General features: G+C 35.6%; 1 protein-coding gene across 1 annotated transcript in view; it reads left to right on the forward strand.

Annotated features, from left to right (window-relative positions):
• Nucleotides 1–831: 831 nt before the first annotated feature.
• LOC134851948 (E3 ubiquitin-protein ligase rnf213-alpha-like) overlaps nt 832–23,111 on the forward strand; it is a gene marked incomplete at its 5' end in the record, with an annotated part of 191,973 nt that continues 169,693 nt past the window's right edge. The window contains 1 exon segment of the mRNA XM_063868223.1: nt 832–985. Within this exon segment, the coding sequence (XP_063724293.1) occupies nt 832–985 (154 nt within the window).

Genomic DNA, 23,111 nt, shown 5'->3' on the forward strand with positions numbered 1-23,111 from the left:
AAATGTTTTTTGAGACTTATTGCTCATTTTTTGTTTTAGTTCAAGGTTCAGGCTTTGTTCGCGACTAACAGTCACGCTTTGTTTGTGACTGTTTTTTTTTGTCCCGGTTTCGTCGATTTGCACGATACGTCTGAAAAGAAAAATCATGACATCTGCTTGGACCAGCAACTTCTAAGTGACCTTCTTAGAAAACTTGGGGGAAATGTGAAAGTTTAACGTAAATGGTTCAATTCCTTTATTTGTGACCGCATTTTAATTTTTCATTACGAAGCCAAACTTAAATATAACTTTGTCGAAACGATCAAAAAAAAGAAAGATTGAAAGAAGGACAAAGAGAGCGTTCTTGTTGCAGAATCAGCTTACTATTCACAAAACACAATTGTGTTTTGTCAATTGAAAGCGGATTTTGCATCAAGGATACTCTCATAGCTCTTTTTTCATTCTTTCTTTTTCTTTGATCGTTTGAAAGTTTTTTCATTTTAGAGAATTAGCTCTGGATTCTAGAGACCTACACACGTCAAATATTGCGCGTATCTAGTGCACAGTTTGGCCTCGTAATATTATGATCTCATTAAACTCGATATTGATTTTGTGCAAAAAAGAATGAAAATAGCTATAGGAAATAGAACAAGTTTGTATTTTTTGAAAGTTTTCTTCCGTTTCCTTGGTATTAGATTGCGTTACAGTTGGTTTAAGAAACAAAATAACGTTTAGGGTTCGAATTGTGACTTGTATTTGCTAACTTTTTCTTTTGATTAGCTGTGGAGCTGAAACATTCAGAGGATGTTTTTGCTCAATTTTTGACTTCTGTCAAAACGAACTGCTTTTTAGGATAATCTGGAAGACTTGCTCTTGAACCAGTTGAAGGAAGACATTTTGGAAGACAGTCAAGATTTTGGAAGTGTAACAAAAGCACAAGTTTGTGCCATTAAAGCGTTCGCGGGACAGCCTAAACTTTTCGCCTGGATTAAGAAAAATATGAAGTGTAAGTTCAACTTAAGCTGCTTCAGTTGGTTATGAGCACAATTAAACTCTCGTAGGGCGACAATTTATAACAAACGACCATTCGTAACAAGTCATGGGCAAACAGAATGCTCTTGCTCTGCTTCTCTGCACAGCGCTTACATCAGGGACGAGAGGAATACTGCGCGTAAATCAGTGTCTCTCGCTTAATCCACTGTTACAAATTGTCGCTTGCTACGAATTGTCGCCTGTTATGAATTGTCGCCTCACATTGAACTTAATATAGTTGATGAGTTATGATATAGTTGTAATACCTAGAAAACTATTTAAGTAGTATTAAGTAGTGGGGTTGCGTCCACCACTAAAAGATCGGGTTGCGACCACCTCCGAGATCATCGGATTTGGCTAATTACCTGGATGAAGATGCTTCCTTTAAGATACGACCAGTTCGACCAAAGTTAGGTAAATTTTGACCATCTTAACCTGGTTTCCGATAGTTTCGACCGTCCAGACCCTGTTGAGGCATATTTCTCAGCTCGAATTTGCACAAATCACGCCGGATAGGTTTCTACCATCTCGATGATCGCTCATCCTAACACTCGATTTTGTTCAACCATAGCTAGATATGTTTTAATTGGCTTGAACAAACTTAAATATGTTTACTTTTTCACTCAGTATGTGCTATTCAAAAACGAAAACTGAAATGCTTCTTAAGTAAATATCTCAAGATATTTGTTTCATCACAAAATTCTGAACTTATTGCATTTCAAATTACTTCAGAGATAAACTACTGTTTGAATTGTCTTCTTGCATCTTATCCTTATTCTCTTGTTAATTTCTTCGAAAATACAGAAAAATTTAATGATAAAATTAATATTAATCAGTTTTTGTATTTTTGACTGTTCTCGACTCATGTTCGAGTTTGTGTTCGATCTAAGCCTTGGCCTCTACTTTTAGTTTTTGACTGAGCTTTGTCATTGTGCTCTACGCATTTGATATTTATGATCTCTATGTGATTCTAATGTACAAGTTTTTTCCTCAAGGATCTTTTTAATCGGCTAAAAGAAACTCGTTCGAAGCACTAAAAAGGTTTTTGCATGTGATGCAATGGATGTACCTTTCATCATTTTTTAATTTTGCAATCACCAGAAATCAATCAATGAACAAATATTTTTGTCAACAAGCGAGTCAGCCGTCTCTTTTTCCTAGCCTTCATTGACTCTTTTTTAGTTGTCTGTTGAGTAGTATATGTCGGGTAGAATCAGCTTAGGGGAGAGGTTTCTTTCCCCGTTGTATTATTGTTATAGGCTATAGAGTATCTTGTCAGCACCTATATATTAACATAGGGAATAGATTTCCCATGTATTGAGGGTAGAGATTTCAGAGTTTCACATGGTAAGATGGTTAGTTTCGAGAATAAAAATGTTTGGCGCCCATCTTTGCCAATATAGCGTTGCTTAAGATCCCAAACGGGAATGTTTACAGTCCTATTTATTTAAACACAGATTAAATTTCTCAACGTCTAATAAAAATTTTCGAATGGTAAGTTTCGGATGGCATTTTATAGTGCAAAAACATCAATTTTGGAAGAAAAACAATCTTATTTTTTTTGGAAAATTTTTCAAGGAATCACAAGGCTAATTGTGAAAATGATCTTCTTCTAATTGTTGAAAACGTTATTGAACGTGAAAAGCGTCAAAATGTAAATTGTTGATTAACTGTTATCATGCTATGACAAGGATACAAACTCTGATTGAAACTATGAGTTTGTTCTCCATTTTCCCTCAACAAAAAGAGAAAGACGATAAGTTTCGATTTACCTTAGGCTATGATACGTGTTATATAGTGTTCTGAAGACCAGTAAAATACTCAGATCAGTTGAATCTATGCTGAAACTTCCGAATTCTCGGAAGAATCTTAAAAAATTCATAGTTTTTGAAGAAGTGAAGTGAAGAGTTTCATATTAGACTCAGCATCTATCCAACGTTTTCAATTTACAAGTTTTGAACAAAAACTTATTTATTTCTCAAACCAACTGAGAACAGTTTCGTCAAAACCATAATTCAAATGATAAATCTTTGTAATATTTTTTTAAATTTCTTGAGCAAAATTCATGATTCAACTCTTCCCCGAATTTTTGTCAATGACGAACCCAAGTTTAGACAACACTACAGTTTCTGAGGAATGTTTCACATTAGGCTTAAAAAAAATGAAGTGCTTGATGTGAACTAACAAAAAAATGATGAAAGGTTTCGAAAAGTATATTAGAAAGTGGATGAAATGAAACCAAAACTTAATCGTAACTGATTATGCGCGTAATTCTCCACAAATTGTAAAAATATCGAATCTCAAACAATTGAATTAAAGAGCATTTTCTCGGCAAAATAACTCTGGCAATAGATAAATTTCGGCTTTTTTTGTCGATCATAACATCATATAACTTCATTAAACTGCCCCAATAACGGTACAAATTGGCGCAAACTAGCCACAAGAACCGGTAATGATGTCCTTGAGACAAATTGCTCTTTTTGGCGGTCAGTTTTCATCAAGGCTTAAACCGAATTAGATCCAAAAAATAAATAAAGTAGGATAAAACTACCTTTTTTATTATATCAAAACATGGGGAGGTGGGGGGTTCGAAGCTACGTCAACTGTCATGTCTGTATAGTCGGCGTTACTGTAGCTTAGGCTTATCGCTCAACTGTTCTTATTTTATATGCATTTATACTCTTGTTTTATATGCATTCATACTCTGCATTTGCGTTTCAGCATCCCCCCTGAAGAAGGAGGAACCAGAGCGAGCTCAACGATCGGCCAAGTTACTTCACGTGTTGCGGTCTCAACAAGGGCGGATCCGGAGCAACCGTACTGTCCGTAGTTTAGCTTAACGATTCGGGTGAGAGGGTAGTACCCACTCGGATTATCGGGCTCAACCACCCACACGAAATCGCCTGTCTTAAGAGTGGAGTCAGAATGAGTGCGCCACTTGATACGCTTATTCAGTGAGGGAACATATTCGCAAAGCAAACGAGACCAAATAGCGTTAGTATACGACTGCGCTCGTACGTAGCTTTTCTTGTGTTCGAAGAGCTCCCAAGGCAAAAGCGAGGGAAAGCTTGTGGCATGTTGTCCAAGGAAAAACTGGTTTGGGGTTAACGCTTCTAGTTCACGTGAATCAGTACTAACGGGAGTGATTGGCCTCGAATTCAAAGCCGGCTCAACTAAGCACAGTGGTGTTCCTAACCATTCTTCAGTGACTTCCCTACTGCCTAGATTATCGTACAGCACGCGCTTCACCTTTCGGACGAGACGCCCCCAGGAGTCGCGGGTTAAACTTCTAAGTAACACCTTTGTGTGCATAAATGGTTGGAGCCATGCCATTTCAGCTCTTGATTCAGGCAAGAAGTTCCTTTTCCGCACCGACGGAGTTCGTGCCGTTATCCGACCAGATCGTGCTTGGTGTACCACGACGCGCAAGGAACCGTTCAATGCCCATGACACAAGAACTAGTCTCCACAGATGGTACAATCTCAAGATGTGCAAACCTAGTAGTGAGACCAGTGAAAAGAACAAAAATTTCTCATCTTTTTCCCGTAGGATTAAAGGGTGCTTGCTTATATCCGAGACATTCGACAGGTAAACCGGACATAATTGGCTGGATGGTACTTGCGTTTACGGCATGTTACACATTGATTTTCGATAGACCGAAGTAGTCGACGCAACCCAAGTATTGCACATTTCGTTTTTTAAACGGAGCGCATGTAATCTAAACCTTGATGACAATGCTTAAGCTGGACTAGGGTATGTCGGGCGTTGAGTAATAATGGGTGCTTAGTATCAAACTTGGTATTCACACGATAGCGCACGATCCGTCCGTTGGAACGAATGATACCAGCGGGACCGATTAAAAGCGAGTATGTGGCAAATTTACTAGTATTCGTTATAGGTTTGCCAGCGGTGAGTGTTTTTAACTCAACGGGGAAAAATTCCATCTGAGCAAGATGAATCAGTTTGCTCTCTGCAATATCAAAATCAGTGGGGTCGGTGATTCGCAAGGCAGCATCCTTACGTTAAGGCAGCACAAGCGCTTACGTTAAGGCAGCATCCTCAACATAAAAGCGATTACTCTTTTATTTCTCGCAAAGGAACTGAACTTTTCCCAATTGAACCTGTGTTCGGGATGTTTGATGGATGTGACATCTGTGACGAAGGAAGATTATGTCTCCCAGCAAAAATCAACATCACAAAAGGACCTTTAAAACAATTTTTATGGTTCACACATTCATCGGTAAATAAAAAATTAATCAGTAGTCCTGAGAATGCTTGAGAACCCAGCTGCTATCCCTGAGGGATACCGAAGAAATCCCCCGTGTACCGGTATCAGCTAGATTATCGCCACTTAGAACATGTGCCACTGATCAATAGTGGTCGATTCGAGGATTTCGCTGATACGGCTAGCGACGAATACAGGTAATTTTTCAGTGGAGTTTAGCCACTGCAAAGCTGTAGTACTATCTGGCCACAAGTAGACATGATTAATGCTGACAGTAAGGGCTGTCATTATATCATTTTCCAATCGCGTGGCGAGCAGATCAGCTTGAAGCTCTAACTTCGGTATAGATAGCGCTTTCATGAGCGCAACGCGAGCTTTACCAATTTGTGCGAAGTCGAGAGTCGCCCACGCAAAAACCCATCTGCACAGAAAACGTCCTGCGAGCTACCTACCACCGAAAATGTAGAGCTCAATTTGATTCACAAGCTCTGTGAAGTATCAACGGGGAATAGTCAATTGCCCTAAGAGAGGGAGACCGGAGTGCCAATCGAGAGATATATCTCTTATGTCTTCCGGCAATTCGTCGTCCCAAATTTGGCCACTGATTTTTCAAATATCCTTAAGCAAAAGACGGGCACTAACTCTGTATGAAGCTACTAACCCAACAGGGTCAAACAAATAAAAGACGAAACTCGAGGCAGTTCGTTGAGTTATTGCCTTGTCGAGAGGACGATCCATGCCTCTGCTAACAACCAATGTGTCTTTCACATGGTTCCATTTAACACCTAAGACGTCTGATGATTGTTCGGCACCGTTACATATAACCTTTATTGGTGAAGAAGAGGTTTCGCAACCCTCGGAGTTCATTGCTGAAGTAATTTCATCAGCATTACTGACAAATTTAGTCAAATTAAGTCCTTCCATTTTTAGGAACGAAACCAATTTGCGGCTAATTTTAATTGCATGGGTAACATTCTCGAACGAATCCAAGTAATCGTCCATGTAAAATTTTTTATTTACGACCGATGCGGCCTCAAGGTATGTGGGCAAAGTATCAGTTGCAATTTTTCGCAACACGAAATGTGCGCCGAATATATGGCGAGTGTACTGGACTGGTGGATTACCACATCGGAAGTGGTATTCTCCAGCTACAAAAAAGGGAGCGAAATTTGATCGCGGGCGACGACTCCTACCTGGAGGAACATACCCCCTATATCCGCGATGACGGCGCAATTGTGTTGACGGAATCGCAAAAGTACAAAAATTAAATTTTGAAGTAGGTCCGGCTCCACCAATAAGGACTAATATGAGGATGTGCCGTGAAAATTAGAAGCCCCATAAAGGTTTCGGCGCACCTTACCCGGCTTATTCGGATTTACGACGGGATGGTGCGGAAGATACCACTCGCGATCGGAACGCTTACATGGATCATGCGCTTCGACGGTAACGACAGAGTCTTTCCTAACGGTAACGACAGAGTCTTTCCTCTCTAATTGTGTCTGGTATCTTATGCGCAGTTCAGAGTCTTTACTTAACGTTTTCTCCAATGTTTTATATTGGACGAGTAACGAGTAATAGTTGTTTCGTAGACTTACATTACTATCAATCCAAAGCATAGCACAATGTACCTTTCGCCATTGTGAACGGTTTCAGAAATTAGGATGGATAAAGCATATTTATCCGCGGTGGAACGGGCATCGACTTGTTTGAAAGTACCATAAGATTCCAACTTGTATCACAATTTTATCTGGTCAGTCAAAGAGGATTCTTCAACAACACACTTGGAACACGAAGAAGTAGAACCAACGGACGGCGGCAACGGACCACTTATGACCCAAACTATCTGTAGGCGAACGGAACACGGTGAGTTTTTATCATCTCCCAAGATGAAATCAATGTGTCTAACGGCGTAATGATAGTCTTGTCCTAAAATAACTTCAACGTCCTCATAAGTATATTGAGTGGGCTTAATAGGTGCTACTTGTGGATATTTATTCTGCGAACCAGCGATATCGATTAACTCGGAACCAATCCGAATGTTGTCTTTAATATATGCACACAGGGGGAATACGAAATCACTTTTATTTGGCTCGGAAAAAACTGTAAACATGACCCTCTGAGTCTCAACGACGGTATTTGCATTGAAACAACTAATTGACAAGGGCTCCCCTACTAAGCCGAGACGGTTAACGAGTGACGAAGACATCCCAGAGTGAATTGACACACTATCGCAAAGAACCAACGTCGCGAGACTGGTTACATGCGAAGACACACCAAGTGTTGCAATCGACAACAACCCTCGAGGCGATTCAATGTCATGTACATCACTAACAGTGGCATGTTGAAAGTGTTTGTATTCTCCTTGGATTTGTTTGTTCCAGCCTTATTTGAGACGTTTGAATTTTCCTTTCGAGGAAAAATTTTTTCGGCTCCATGGAGCAAGATATAATTTGTGCTATCGCACTCTGGCTTCGGGCATTTTTTTAAATTCTAGAGCATTGCCGAAAACTATATTTACCATTGAAGCAAGCAAAGAAAAGTTTCTGTTCAGCTACGTAATTTGCTCGCTGAGTAGCATTATTTTCCTTGAATTGTGCATGACTACACTTGCACAAAACGCAGGGCAGAAGCTTAAACTTATCTTGAGCCAACTCTAGTTACCTGGATATTGACAGCCAAAATTTTGCTTATTTTTGGCTTAACTGGTGCCTCAGTTTTTTGTATTATCATCTGTGAGAACAGCGAAATCAACGGTGGACTGGAACTGACCAAACTATTGGTGCCAGTTTAACTAGTTGCCGTCAGACTGAGCTAACTTCCACTCAGGAAGATGATCTTTGAGGCTATGCATTTATAATTTTGCCAATTCACGAGCGAAGAGAGGTCCATTCGATGAACAAACTTGATTCAGATAAGCCAAAGACGATGCGTAGTCTTCGTTGACTGGCTGATAACCAGTATTGATATAATTGACAAAATGCGGAATATGTTGGGGATGAGCTGGCGGAGTATTGAAATACACAGTGCCACCACTAGTATACGAGGCGGCGGTGTTACACGGTCGGACAACAGTTGTCACATTAGGAAAATTGCTTCCAGCCTTAAAACACTGAACAGGTTTGGCTATTGGAGTTGTAGCGGCCAATCGCCGTAAGTTTGCATAACTTGTAGAGGAATCGTTGATATTGGGTGACACAGTATGCGGTAAAAAGGGAATATTATGTTGCGTATGGACTGGCGCTGATTGGTAATGAGGTGCCGAAAGGAAAACCGGTGATGGGTTTGTTCCAGAAGATGAGAATTCACCACCAGCAAATGCAGGTGACAAGGAAACAAAACCAGAACCTGGTTGTGCTTTTAACATTGTGACAGGTAAGGATTCTGGTTGCCCGATGGCAAAACTAACATAAGTTATGTTTGAACTCATGGTCTGTAAAGGAGCAGCAGGCTTTGGTGGTAACACGTGTGCACTAGAATTCATATTTTTAACTGGGAAAGAAACAGATGGAGCAGAAGCTTCAATGGCAAAAAGCTTGCACTGCCAAATTGAGGCATAAACCGATGTCCATGACTATGGATTCCAGCGTCACTCAAGGTTGTGTGCCATGATTATAACCATTACTGGTGTTAATTGCGTTGGTTCGGACGAATTTGGTACAGGAGTGAAGGCCAGCAAACCTGCCGCACTAGCACCTTCAGGAGGTACCTTTGAACTAACAGAGTCTACCCAATCATTAGTCCGATCGGTTGCTACTTTTGAAATAGGTTGAATTACTCCTGTCAAGTTACTTTACGTTACCTTCTCGCTAATCTCAGATGAATTCTTCTCAAGTTCAAACGCTTTCATTTCCATTTCAATTAGTTGCCTTTTATGACTTTCAGCCAATTGTTCTAGCTCCAGCTGACTTTGTTCGAACTTGAGACGATTCTCTTGCTCGATTCTCTTACAGATACTCGATACTGCCTTTCCAGCTCATCGTGACGTCATTTTACTTAAGCTAACTCATGCCGTTTCTCATTTGATGACATAGTGCGAACAGTCGACGTATGACGAGTGGAAGCAGATTTATCAGGCTTTTGTGAGTCAAATTTTCTACTATTCATTTCAAAATTTCTATTATTAGAGAACTTAGACCTGTTTTCAGATACTCGTGCTTCTGAATCTCTTGTTTTGTGCGAGCGCGAGGATGTCTCAGACTCAATTTCTTGTAAATATCCCTTGCTCCCTGTAATGACGGCTGCTGAAAATGGCGAAGATTCAATGCTCATCTTGTAACTCTGAGCTTCATGCATTACTTTATTGTTCATTTCGGTCACATTCTTTAGCCAAAGGTCTTACTGAGCAATAATTGTTTCAGGGTTTTCCGTTTGTACCGCTAACCTAAATAATTGCTCATTCACGTCAAGAGCTTTTTCCAACGCAATTTTACACTTGTAAACAGCATTATCAATGTTTGCGGTGCGACTATTAAGCTCAACGTACTCAAGTAACAATGAATGGCCTTTAAGCAGCTCATTTGCTAGACTTAGACGGGTTTCAAAAAACTTGCGTATCTTATTTTGGAATTTTTCATCTATGTTTTTCACAAACTGACAATGTTTTACGGATGTGAGCATCCGTACAACATTGTCAGTTTGGAAAAACGTGGACGAAAAAGAGAAGACAATTTAAGAAACGAGAAACTGTTTTGATACGTTTTTAAAATTACATTAAAATATCAACATTACTTTACAAGATAGGGGAAATTGACGTCTCAAAGCTTCTGCTTGAAACCAATTTTTTTATAGCTTTTGAGCTTTGAGTGGTAAGCGGTTCCGCTTTTTGCGAGCCTTAAGGATGTTAAGATTAGCACTATAACCTTTACAAGGAGGAGACGCTTAGAGATAAAGTTTTTGACGGCGTTTAGAACTAGAATGCCTGTTGAAACTAAACTTTCCTCTTTATCCTCGGTTCCGTTCCGTCTACAGTATACGATCGCACAAAGGTTTATCCTATACCTTAATAACAAACTGAAAAAATGCTCACTACTCAGCATGCACTTATTGTTGCTGCGGTGCCTACTTTTTGAGTTATTAATGGCATCGTGCCAAATTACAAGATCGTTGAGGCAAGACAAGTGGTGATGACGGTAATACTGTTTTGTTTTCTGAGAGTCCCTAGCCTTAAAATTCAAACTTAAACCGGGCTTCGTAAAACAAGTATCCTTCGGACGGAGCGGGAAGTTTTCGAAGCGCGTGATCCATGGAACTAGCTCCTACAATAAATAACTTACACTTAAGGGACCTTTGCGACGGCTACGTAACGTAACAATGGGTTTGGAAAATTAAGTAGGTCGGTTGAACTACAACAACAAAGACGGAGTAAACCTGGGGATGAAAGAGTTCAACTTAACTCACTTAATATCACCGTACCTGAAAACTTAACATTACTGTCACGCAGCGAAGTCAATAATCGGACGGACAGAATTGGCTTTGATTTACATGAAGAGAACTGGCTTTCAATTTCACCAAAGGTGGGTGGGGGATCAGGCAAACTGGTTAAGTTACAACAAAACACGCGGAAGAAATCCGAGGATGGAAAAAATCAACTTAATTTGCCTGATATATTGCTACCAGGCCTTTTAACATAAGCTTGGTGTCATCTTACAGCAGTTTTGCAGAATTCTGGGGACGTTTTGAAAATTTTTGATATTTTTTCTACTTTTTTCAAGTAGAAAAAGTTTTGGACGTTCTGGAAAATTTTTATCACCGGGTTCAAGTCATAAACCAATCCAAAAAATAGTCCAGTACCTCATGTCTATGCTCCGATTTTACGGATTAATATTCTTTTCACGTATATCCAAAAGTTTTTGGTATCGAGAACAAATGTCAAGTAATATGTCTAAGTACCTATTGTAAGATATTTCAGTTCAACGGAACTGTCCAAAAAATTCGAGTACTGAGAAAAACTACCGCGTGCTAGCTTGCGGACAAAAAAAATTCTAGCATATAGTACTTCGTATATGAATTTATAGCACAATTGGAGTTGTTAAATTCTGGAAACTTCTTACAATTTTTAATTGGAGATTGACGACACAGGGAAAAATCCGAAAATTCGGGTGTCGAGAAAAATGCAGCTGCACTTGGACCACCAGCGGGACACCTGAACAGGCCTCTCTTCCGCCAATTTGTTCTTTTGTCTGTCTGCTCTGTCGTATGTCTGCTCTGTCGTCTGTCGGCTCTTTTGGCCAATCAATCGGTTCAAGTTGGTGTACGTAGGTCGGTCTACATCTGGGTTTCTTCGGCAATTATCGTAGATGGCTTCGTTGTCAACTAAAAGCGCACAGTCTTAATGTTCCAAAGTAGTATGCATTGTCGAAATTTAGTTATAGGGTTCCACAAGACAAGAGCAGATAAGATCTGAGGTGCTGGCTAAACTGCGAACTCTAGCTTAGACTTTTTTCCGTAATCCACTGATAAGCTTAAACTGATAAGCTTGCGATAAACTGCGAACTCCTGCTTAGACTCCTGAATACGCTGAATACTTCCCGTAATCCAGCTGTCCCTTGTGGGGAACCAAAATGTGCGCGTCAATCTCCACAAGATGTAAAAACATCGAATCTCAAACAATTGAATTCGATGGCATTTTTTTCGGCAAAATAACTCTGGCAATAGATAAAGTTTACACTTTCTGTCGATCATAACGTCATATAATTTCATTGAACTGTAAATGGTAAGTTCCATTAAAGGGTAAGTTTTGGATGGTAACTTTGTAATGTAAAGACATCAAATTTGAAAAATATCCTATTTTTTTTAGAAAATTTTCAAGGAATCACAAGTGTTTGGATAATTTTTGAAAATGATCTTCTTCTAATTGTTGAAAACGCTATAAAACGTGAAAAGCGTCAAAACATCAAAACATAAATTGTTGATTAATTGTTAACATGCTAAGACAACGATACAAAATTTGATTGATACTATGATTTTGTTCTTCTTTTTTCCCTCAACAAAAACAGAAAGACGATAAGTTATGGCTTAACTTAGGCTATGATACCTGTTATAAAGTGTTCTGACGACCCGAAAAAATGCTCAGATCAGTTGAATTCATGCTGAAATTTTCGAATTCTCGGAAGAACCCTATAAAAATTCATAGTTTTTGATGAAGTGAAGTAAAGTGTTTCATATTAGTTTCAGCATCTATCCACGTTTTCAGCTTACAAGTTTTACACAAAAACTTTATGTATTTTTCAAAGCAACTACGAAGAGTTTTGTTAAAACCTTATTTCAAATGATGAACCCTAGAAAAATTTTTTGAAATTTCTTGGCCAAAGTTTATGAATCAACTCTCCCTCGATTTTTTGTGAAAGATTACTTTTGCCCAATTTTTGCCCAAGTTTATACAACACTACAATTTCGGAAAAATGTTTCACATTAATATAATAAAATTAAGAGCTTGAAAAGAATTAATAAAAAAGGTCATGAAACGTTTTGAAAAGTATTTTAGAATGTGGATGAAATGAAACCAAAACTTCTTCGTAACTGATTGTGCGCATCAAATTTTAGTAATATCGAATTTCAAACTATTGAATTAGAGAGTTTTTTCTCGGCAAAATAACTCTGGAAATAGATAATTTTTGGCATTTTCTGTCGATCATAACATCATATAACTTCCTTAAACTGCTCCAAAGACTTACAAATTGGCGCAAGCTAGCCACGAGAACCGGTAATAATGTCCTTGAGACAAATTGCTCTTTTTTGGCGGGCAGCATTAATCAAGGCTTAAATGAATTAGAACCAAAAAAAACAGTTAAAAAAGGATATAATCCCCTTTTTTCATTATATAAAAACTTGGGGAGGTGGGGACTCGAACCTACGTCATTTGTCATGTCTGTATAGTCGGCATTACTGTAGCTTAGGCCGCTCGGCCAACTGTTCTTATTTTATATGCATTTATACTCTACATTTGCGTTGCAATACTGATCACTATCTCTTTTTCGCTTCGATAATATAGCATGAATATTCTGTATAAATTTTCTAAGCTTATCCTTGTGTTCTGCCTTATGTAGGTTATCGCTTTTGAACTCAATTTAAATGAGAATTTAGTCAAAACTGGGGAAATTAGGAGCGAGTTAATATCAATTGAATGAAGAATTTGCTGGCAGAGGCAAATTGGAAAAGGCAATCGACTAAAAATCACCTTGTATTTTGTACATGCTTACCTTTAGCAGAGAACAATTCCTTTTTCAGTTTCTAATTATTTTTTTTAAGCAAACACATTGTTTTTTTAATCACTAACAATCGTTTTTCTTGCGACGAACTAATTTTCTGTCTTTTTGTCGGAATTTCTAATGAAAGAGAATTGGCACCAATTGAATCATTCAAAGTGAAACACATAATCACATGGTAGCAATGAAAATACATAGGAGTACTTGGACGAAAAAGTTTCAACATAAATTTTTGGTTTCTATCTGAAAAGCCTCGATGTCTTTTTTTGCAGTAAAAATTTTTACGTGTTATTCATTGCAATACAAAAAGAAATAAGCAAAAAAACCCAGTTAAGAAAAAACGTTCCAATAAACTCTAAAAATTGACTCAGAAAACAAAATCCAGGTATCAACTGTATCGATTGACCGTTTTTTTTTAAAAACTAAAGCACAATTTATTCATCCTAAATTCTACACTTCATCCTAGTTTTATAACTAAAAAAAACTGAAGCTAATGAGAGCAGAAATAGGAATTGCTCAGTAGATCTGATTTTTGATTTGTGCTTTATTTATTAGTTTCCATAAGAACTAGTTTTGTTGATTTTCAATTAACCAAACATTTTTTTCTCGGAGTTACTTAGTTCGAAGAAAATCCTTAAAAGATCTGAATTTTTGAATAAATATACTTAACTCATCAAAAAAAAACTCCAATACTTTTCACATAATTACCAGAATTTCAGTGATATATGTTGGCTTTTTTTTTAACTTCTAACTTTTAACCTAAATTGAAACAAAATGATCTAAAAGCTCTTGGAGAATCAAATTGATTTTTTGATTTGTTTTGTCAAAAAATTTCATCTTGAAAATTTTGAAAATTTTTTGGTTTTTGGTTGATCTGCCAATTTCAAGATGGCTCCAGTTTGAACAAAAACTTACTCGGTAAAAGGTATCATTTCAACGATTGTTTAAAAATTCAAAGCAAAATTGACACCAAAAACTCAATTGCTACAAAACTTCAGAAAAAAATCTGAACCAGATAGCTGTATGTTCTTGCTTTAGCCTTGACTTTCATCTTTGAAAAGAATTTTCGAAGCAGTCTTATGCTTATTGTTATCTGGAAATGTTCAAAGTTCAACAAAATAATCTAACTTTTTTTCTTTCTTTGTCTTTTATCAAAAACAGTTAAGAAAAATCAAAATTTTTCAAACATAAGAAAGAATTTATATGCTTGAAAGCGCGCTACTCTTTAAACTCAATCAAAGGCGCTAACAAGGACGTTTGCAAAAAGATAGCTTGGCAAAACTAGTCGATGTTTTATAATCATCCATATTTTTTAAGCAATTTTTAATGAATACTTTTCCATTTGATAAATCTTTTTAAGTATCTTACAGCATAATTTATTCAAAACAACAAAAACGCCGTAAACAAGCCATCATTGCAGTTTTCAATGTAAATTAAACATTTTGAATTGATTTTCGATGAATTGTTCAACATGATTTGTATCCGATTATCACTCGAGTTGGATTTATCATCAATCAGAAACTTTTTAAAAAAACATAAAATAGCGATTAAGATATGCGCTGAAAATACTTCATAGTATTTATTTAAAAAAATTAAAAATTCAACTTTACCAAAATGGTGAAGATTTTTAAGTTTTTTCAAGCCTTAGTTTCTCAGTAAAGTTTTTACTTATAGTAATTTTCCTATGTTTTGGAATATAAAGTTTTAAAATTAGCTTCTCGTGGAGTGTGTTTGGAAGCTGCGGCTCGTCTTTCGCATCACATTGAAAAAATTAATTTTTCAAAAAAAAAACAATTGTTTTTCATGATGTGAATTTCAATATCTCGCTGCTATAAGAATGAAAACTACAATTTGAACACTTCAAAACTCCCCAGGTCAGCCGATGATTTGATGTATTTTGGCGTGTGTAACATATACCACCCACACTCAAGACATGCAACTCGTTCGGTTCTATTGAGTGATGACATCTCAATAAGAAGGGAAAGAACTTGAGTTTTTTTCTACCTCAACTACCATCATCTACCTCATCTTTATAAACAATTTAATTTCATCTTAACTACCGTCAACTACTTCCTCTCTCAGCTCTAAGTCTGTCCTTGTTTTTTTTACATTCTGTATCTTTAACTCAACTTTTTGCTCAAAATGACCTTCTCAGTGCAAAACAGCATTCTCACGTACTCGGTAGACTTTTCGACTGATCTAGCACAAATCCAAGTGCGAGAAATGTCGATCACAGAGAACCAACTTGGAACAATGAAGATTTTGGAGGAAGCGTCTGAGCATGTGCAATTGAATTACCACGAGATTCCTGACTCTAGATAGGTGGCTCAGCCAATCACGACCTCCTCTATCCCTGGGAGGAGGGGATGGCATCAGCCAAAATGGCATGAAGATGAGGGGCTCTCTGAAACAGTGTTGCCTCCAGCAACACAACAACCACAATAGTCGTGTCCAATCAATTTTCAGCAATTTTTATAAACTTTTTATGTAAAAGTCGTGTCCAATCACAAGTAAAGTTTATTTTAGAATCTTTTTACAGGTTGTCGTTTCCGATCACCAAATTTTTTTTCTTGTTCTGGTTGTCGTATACGACCAGAAAAAATTAACTTTTAGGACTTAACTCTTCCAAATAAGTTAAAAAAAAACAGTGGAAAATACAAAATGAATGACCTCATGTTGTTTGGTGTAACAATAAAAAATATCGCCGACATAAGTAGCACAGTAATGAAAACTATAACCAGTAGCATCTCTGTGAGATTTCTCATCAAGTCAAATGAATTTCTTGAATATAATCAATGAAAAACTGTTGATGTTTTAGTAGATGGGCAAGTTCTTTGGTTTTGATCTAAATTTGAGGAGATAGCTCAAAGTTGATGAGTTTTTCAATGCAGACTTCTGGAAATTTCAATCCGATCTTGATTACGTAGGATTTTGAACTTTGATAACCTTGAAAAAAAATAATTTTTTTTTACGAGGGAGTTTTGACAAAAATGGCTGTTGGGTAGGGTATAAAAAAAAGAATGATTCGTTGATAAATTATCCTTCAATTTTTTTTCGGATAACTCACTACACAAAAGTCCAAAAAATTATCAAAAAATTGAAGGAAAACATCTCATTCATCAATAAAATCGATTGGAAATTTTTTAAATTTTTTTTTTGTAAAGTTACTCCAGGAAATTAAAATGATTTCGATGGACAAATTTAGAACAATCATGAAGTTTTTCAACAGTTAACAAAAAAATCACTAATGAAAAACATTGAAGCAATCAAATTTAGAACAATCATGAAGTTTTTCAAAAACAAATTTAGAACAATTATGAAGTTTTTCAACAGTTAACAAAGAAATTACTATTGAAAAACATTGGACTCTGATTGGTTGATCTCGAACAAACAAGGTTAGTAGAAGATTAATCGATTGTGATTGGATGATTTTCCCTAAGCAACAGCTTCAGCTATCAGTTTTCAAACTTCCTTGTTAATGTGCTTGTTTGAGTTCAAAGAGTAGCGCGTTTTCAAGCAGATAATTGGTTGCTTATGTCTCGAAGATCATGATTGCTTGCAATTTTTGATAACTGACAAAAAAGAAAAAATTTAGAAATTTGAATGGAACTTGAACAATTCCAGATATCAATATAAAAAAGTCTGCAATGAAAATTCACTTCACATTTAAAAAGTATGGTTAAAACAGGAATATACAAACATGGTTCAAACATTTTTTTCTGAAGCTTCTTAGCGAATAGAACTTTGGTGTCAGCTTTGCTTTGGATTCTGAAACGATTGTTGAAATGATACCATTTTCCGAGATAGTTTTTGCTCAAGTTTGTCTCTGCTAAAGATAAACATGAACAAAAAACAGGGTAATGTTTAGATTATTGTCTTTCTAGTCTTACCTCTACCAGCAAAATGTTCGTTTAATTGACATTAGCTTCCCTTAAATTCCCCACTTCTGACCACCAAGTTTCTACAGAACGTTCTTGATAAAACACGTAGTAGAAGCGAAAAAGAAATACTGATCAGTTATGAAGAAGTTTTTGTTTCATTTCATCCACATTCTGTATTTTTTAACAAACTTTCACAAATTTTTATGGTATTTCAACCTTGAAAAGTTCAATTTACAACCTTAAATGAAAATTACCATATTTGAAAAACAAAAAAATTTTCATAAATTGGAGTTTTGAGGAGTTTTCTCATAACTTGAAGTTTTTTTTCCAAAAAGAAGCGAGGAAGAGTAAATCATGAGCTTTGCTCAGACTATTTCAAAAGTTTTACTAGAAAAGATTATCTGAATTGAGGTTTTAACAAAAGTCATTTTAGCTGGACTAAAAAACAATAAATTCTGATTTAGATGAACGAAAAACTAGTTGAATATTTACATGAAAGGAGTAAAATGGAAAAAGTTTGGATAAATGCTGAGTCTAATAAGAAAAACTGTACTCCACTTTTTCAAAACTTATGGTAGTTTTGCTCATTTTTCCAAGAAGTCAGAAGTTTCAGCATAGATTTAACTGATCTGATAATTTTTCTGGTCGTCAGAACACTATAAAACACGCATCATATCCTAAAATGATTCAAAACTTGTCGTTTTTCTATTTTTTCAAGGGAAAAATGAAGAAAAAACTCAAATTTGACGCCATTAGAAGATGATCATTTTCAAAAATTAGCCAAATACTTGTGGTTGCTTGAAAATTTTAAGGTTTTTTCTCCAAAATTGATGTTTTTGCACTAAGAACTATCATCCGAAAGTTACCATTCGAAAGTTTTTATTAGACGCTGAGAAACCTATTCCTTGTTTTAATACATAGGACTGTAAATTTTCCCGTTTGGGAATTTGAGCATTTGCTGTATTCGCAAAGATGGGCGCCAAAACTTTTTTTCCTCGAAACTTACCATCTTACCATGTGAAACTCTGAAAACTCTACCCTTAATACATGGGAAATCGATTCCCTATAGTAATATATAGGGTGCTGACTGGATACTCTCTAGCCTATAAAAATAAAACATGGGGGCCAGAACCCACTCCCCTTAAGCTGGTTCTACCCGACATATACTACTCAATAGACAACTAGAAAAGAATCAATGAAGGCCAGGAATGCTAAGATTTTTTCGTCTTTCTGTATTTTTGAGGAAAAAATGAAGAAAAACTCAGTTTTTTAATAAAATGTGTATCATTGTCTTAACATGATACCAATTAGTTAACAATTTGGTTTTTGGAAATTTTTACGTTACCTTTATGAAATAAGATCAAATTTTTCACAATTCGAAGAATATCGATTTTAAAAACTAACCAAAAGCTTTTGATTTCTGACAAGTTTTCTGAAAAATTGAGACTTTTCTCAAAAACTTGAGGTTTTTTTGCAAAAAAAATTTACCACCTGAAACTTACGATTCGAAACCTATTACAAGGCATTGAAAAATGAATTCTTTTTCTTAATAAATATGATTTAACACATACCCGATTGTGATCTTTAACATTGCTGTAACGGCAAATTCGGGCGCCAAAAACAATTTCACTCCAAATTTACCAGCTTACTATCTGAAACTCTGAAACCTATATCCTTACAGCAGGGGATACTCTATAGTCTATGTTAATGCATGGCGGTCAGCAACTCCGCGCTAAATCTACCCGACATATACTACTACGTTGGCAAATTCTAAATTTATTGTTTTCAAAATATTATCTAGCTGCAAATCAAGTAACGCAAAGAATTAATGGAAGAGGCTCAGAAACAAGAGGCTCATAATAAAGCGCTCTAAGTTCTGATTTTAAATTGAAAAAAAAATCAGATTGTTGAGGAATACAGGTTACAAAATTTAGACTCTTGTTGTAATTTCGAGAGTTACAGGAGCGAGTATATAGGAGCGAGAAAATAAGCATAAGTTAGTCTTTTTACTGAGTTGAGCCGTCCAAATTTGTTTTTATTTGAGCAAAAATAGCTTTCGGTCAGCCTTTAACAATCTTTTTTCATATTTTTTCTGCTAAAAATCTAAAGAATTTTTTTATTTTTTTTTATATTCGATTCTGAATAGTATACAGAAGTGGCTAGCAGAATACCCCTCTCTAATTTACACAAATTTAATCCCTTTAAAGTTTAAATTTTGTTACATTTGTTTCTTCTCATGTTTTATAAGGAAATACAGAGAGGTACCGTGCGACCACTTTCAAAGATTGAAAAAATTGACGTTATTTGTGCATTTTTTCAAAGCTTCACGAAAGAAAATTCAACTCGCTAATTTCAGAGTTAACTTTTAGTTTTTGGTTTATTTTTTAAAAATGTTTGCGCAATCAAATTTGTTCTAAAAGCTCATGAGATTAATTTAGCAAATTGGTATTTATAATATATGGGTACAAATTGTTTTTACCAATTCACTCCTGAAGCAACCATTTTTTTGTACGATTGAATTATCGACTTTTACAGACATTTTTGAAGAATGGAGTGGCCAGTTTTGAGCAGAGTAGCTTAACTGTTGCTCTTCTGTGTGTTAGTAGTGAACTGTTTTTTTTTATCTTGTGAAAACTTTATCGGTAAACTTTTTAGAACGGTTGAAATTCTACAAAGTGTTACGACCGTGTTAGATTGCTCATAACGGTTTGAAAATTAGAGAGATACTGAAAAACTTCAAAATCTTTCCCTTTTTAAGTTCCACGTAAATTGAGTTTGCTTATACGTCAGCTAGTGAAAAACTGAAACATTTACCTTGGTAGACAGACAAAAATTTTTAACAAGAGAGAAAAGCGAGCAATTTTGAAGTGTTCTCCAAAACCAGAAAAACTACTCGAAATCAGAAAACGCTCTCGCACTAATTTGTATTCAACAATTTTATGAGTGTTGCATATGCTATGCTCTCAAGATCACCTAGCAAAAAATGTATCATAACTTTTTGAAAACTTCAATTATGCTGTGTAAACTTCAAAATAAAATGAAAGAAATAGAAACGCATTAAAATTTGTGAAATCAAAACTGAAAATCAGAACAACAGTTGTTTAGAAGTAAGATATAATAAAAAGAAGGCCGAACTAAAATCGAAAAGACGCTTTTGCTATTGTTTAGCGATTATAACAAATGAATAAATCATTTACCAGAGTCAAGTTTCGGTACCAATGGAAAGTTCGATTTGATTTTTAGAAATGACTCTTTTTGTTGAATAAGTTTTGGGGAAAAAATTGGGCCAGCAGCATTTATCTTATACAGTACTTCCATCAACCCATCCGGGAAGTTTTCTAGCCATCCATTCACCAAACTCTCAATCCAAACAGCAATCCAATCAACTATTTGACCAACCAAATAAACAGCCATTAAGTCAAAAACTCGTCAATCCGTACATCCATCTAGCAAACCGTTAATTTTTTAAATCAACTAAACAGCCATTCAATAACTAGTAAAGCAAGTATTCCATCATCCATTTATACTTTGAACCATCATACAGGACATGTTCCAGCCACCATTTCAACCATTAATCAAGCAATCCAATAATTAGTCAAGCATACAACAATACAACCATCCAACGAGCCAAAAATTTATCCATCAAGACATCGACCAGTTTAAATGAGCCAACAACAAACCAGCTATCAAACCAAGTTAATCAAACTTTGAAAATTTTTGACCGTGCAAAAACTATGTTTCTAAAGTACTTAGGGTATTTTTTGACCGTGATCGACCTAATTTTTGTATTTTTTAGTGCTCTGGACTCATGCTCGAGTATGTGTTTGATCTAAGCGTCTGTCTCGACGTTTAGTTTTTGGCTGCTTTTTCTCATTGAGCTCAGCGAGTTTAATTTTTACGATCTCCATGTGATTCTAATGTACAAGTTTTTCCCTCATGTATCTTTTTAACTAAAGCACTAAAAAGGTTTTTGCATGTGATGCACTGGATGTAACCCTCGTCATTTTTTTTATTTTGCAATCAACAGAAATCAATCTAAATCTCATAACGGTTCGAACTTTCCAACTCTCTGAATATCGATTCAACATTTTTTCATGAGCTTTGTATTTGCTCTCCCCCAACATCACAAAGTGAAAACGTTTCATAGAATTTTGAAAACAACAATTACGTTATGTAAACCTCCATTGAAACAAAAAATGGAAACGCGATAAAATTTGTGACAGCAAAAGAGAAAAATCATAACTAAAGTTGTTTAGGAGAAAAAGTTATAATGAGAAAGCTGATACAAAATCAAATAAGCGCTTTGGCTAGTGCTTTGCGATAATTTACCGAAGCAACTGAATAACTTTGGAGAATTATTGCTAATATGAAAGCTGGAAGTAAATCAAACTTTGAAAACTTTTGACCGTGCAAGAACTATGTTTCCAAAGTACTTAAGATTTTTTTTACCGTGATCGACCCAGTTTTTGTATTTTTTGACTGTTCTGGACTCATGCTCGAGTATGTGTTCGATCTAAGCGTCTGTCTCGACTTTTAGTTTTTGATTGAGCTTTCTCATTGTGCTCAACTAGTTTAAATTTTACGATCTCCATGTGATTCTAATGTACAAGTTTATTCATCAAGTATTTTTTAAGGGGCTAAAACAAGCTCGCTCAAATCACTAAAAAAGTTTTTGCATGTGATGCACTGGTAGCTATCCTCATCATTTTTTAAATTTTGCAATCAACAGAAATCAATAAATAAACAAATTGAAAAGTCTTTATTTCAGCTATTTTAAAATTTTATTAGAAAACAAAGAAAATAAATCAATAAGTATTAAAACTTTCCAAAAATAATCATACATGAAGCATCACTATTTAATTGTGTGATTCAAATTATCCACGTGAAATCTGCACGGGCCGCATGTTGTTGATTTTGAGTGCGTGTTGGGACGCCAGCAATCAACTCATTGACTTGAAAGAAACTTTTGCCTATCATTTGAAAAATGTGGCTGTTTTAGAAAAAAAAGAGTAAAAGCAAAAGTATTTAAAACGTGTTGATCAAGTTTTTTTTAACAAAAACTTTCAAAGCATCTTCCACTATCGAACATCAAAAGTCGCAGGTCACAAAAAACGCGATTGAAGCCTATTTTTGAAAGTGTTTTTTAATTTTCCAGATTCTCTTGCGAAAAAAAATTACTTTCAAATCCAGCTTTCTAAAATTACTTAAGGTATTTAAAAAATTGATATTTTTAAAATCTTTTTTGATTTTTTTTGTAATTTTCTCAAAACACAAAGATGTTTGAGGCCAATTCTTTAATACTTTGAAATTGGAAAGTTGTTTTTTTTTCAACAAATGAGTCTGCTTTCTTTGTTTCTGAGCGTTTATTGATGTTTTTCCAGTTATCTTTTGGCTATTTCTTAAATTACTTTATTTTCAAATTAATTTTCAGCCAAAAAGCGTAGAGTACAATTAATTATTGGAAGAAGCTGAAAGAGATAGATCAGAATAAGTGCCTCTAATTTGTGATTCAAACGACATAAAAAATGGGAAAAAAATCGGTTTCAAATTTTACACACTTATTATATTTTCGATATTTTTTTAACCATCTTCTTCAGATATTTCTTCTTCTAAAACCTAACGATTCTGCAAAAGATTTTTTTTCTTTTTTTCCATTTTTTATTAATTCTTTTCCTTTTCCTTACATACTGTTGTCAAACATTGCTAATTCATTATTGCTATCGATTCTGAGTAGTATTCAAAAGTGGCTAGGACTTTTCTCTAACTTACATAATTTTATCCCCCTAAAAA

This window comes from Symsagittifera roscoffensis, chromosome 7 (genome assembly GCF_963678635.1).
Source record: "Symsagittifera roscoffensis chromosome 7, txSymRosc1.1, whole genome shotgun sequence".
Classification (NCBI taxonomy): Eukaryota; Metazoa; Xenacoelomorpha; order Acoela; family Convolutidae; genus Symsagittifera; species Symsagittifera roscoffensis.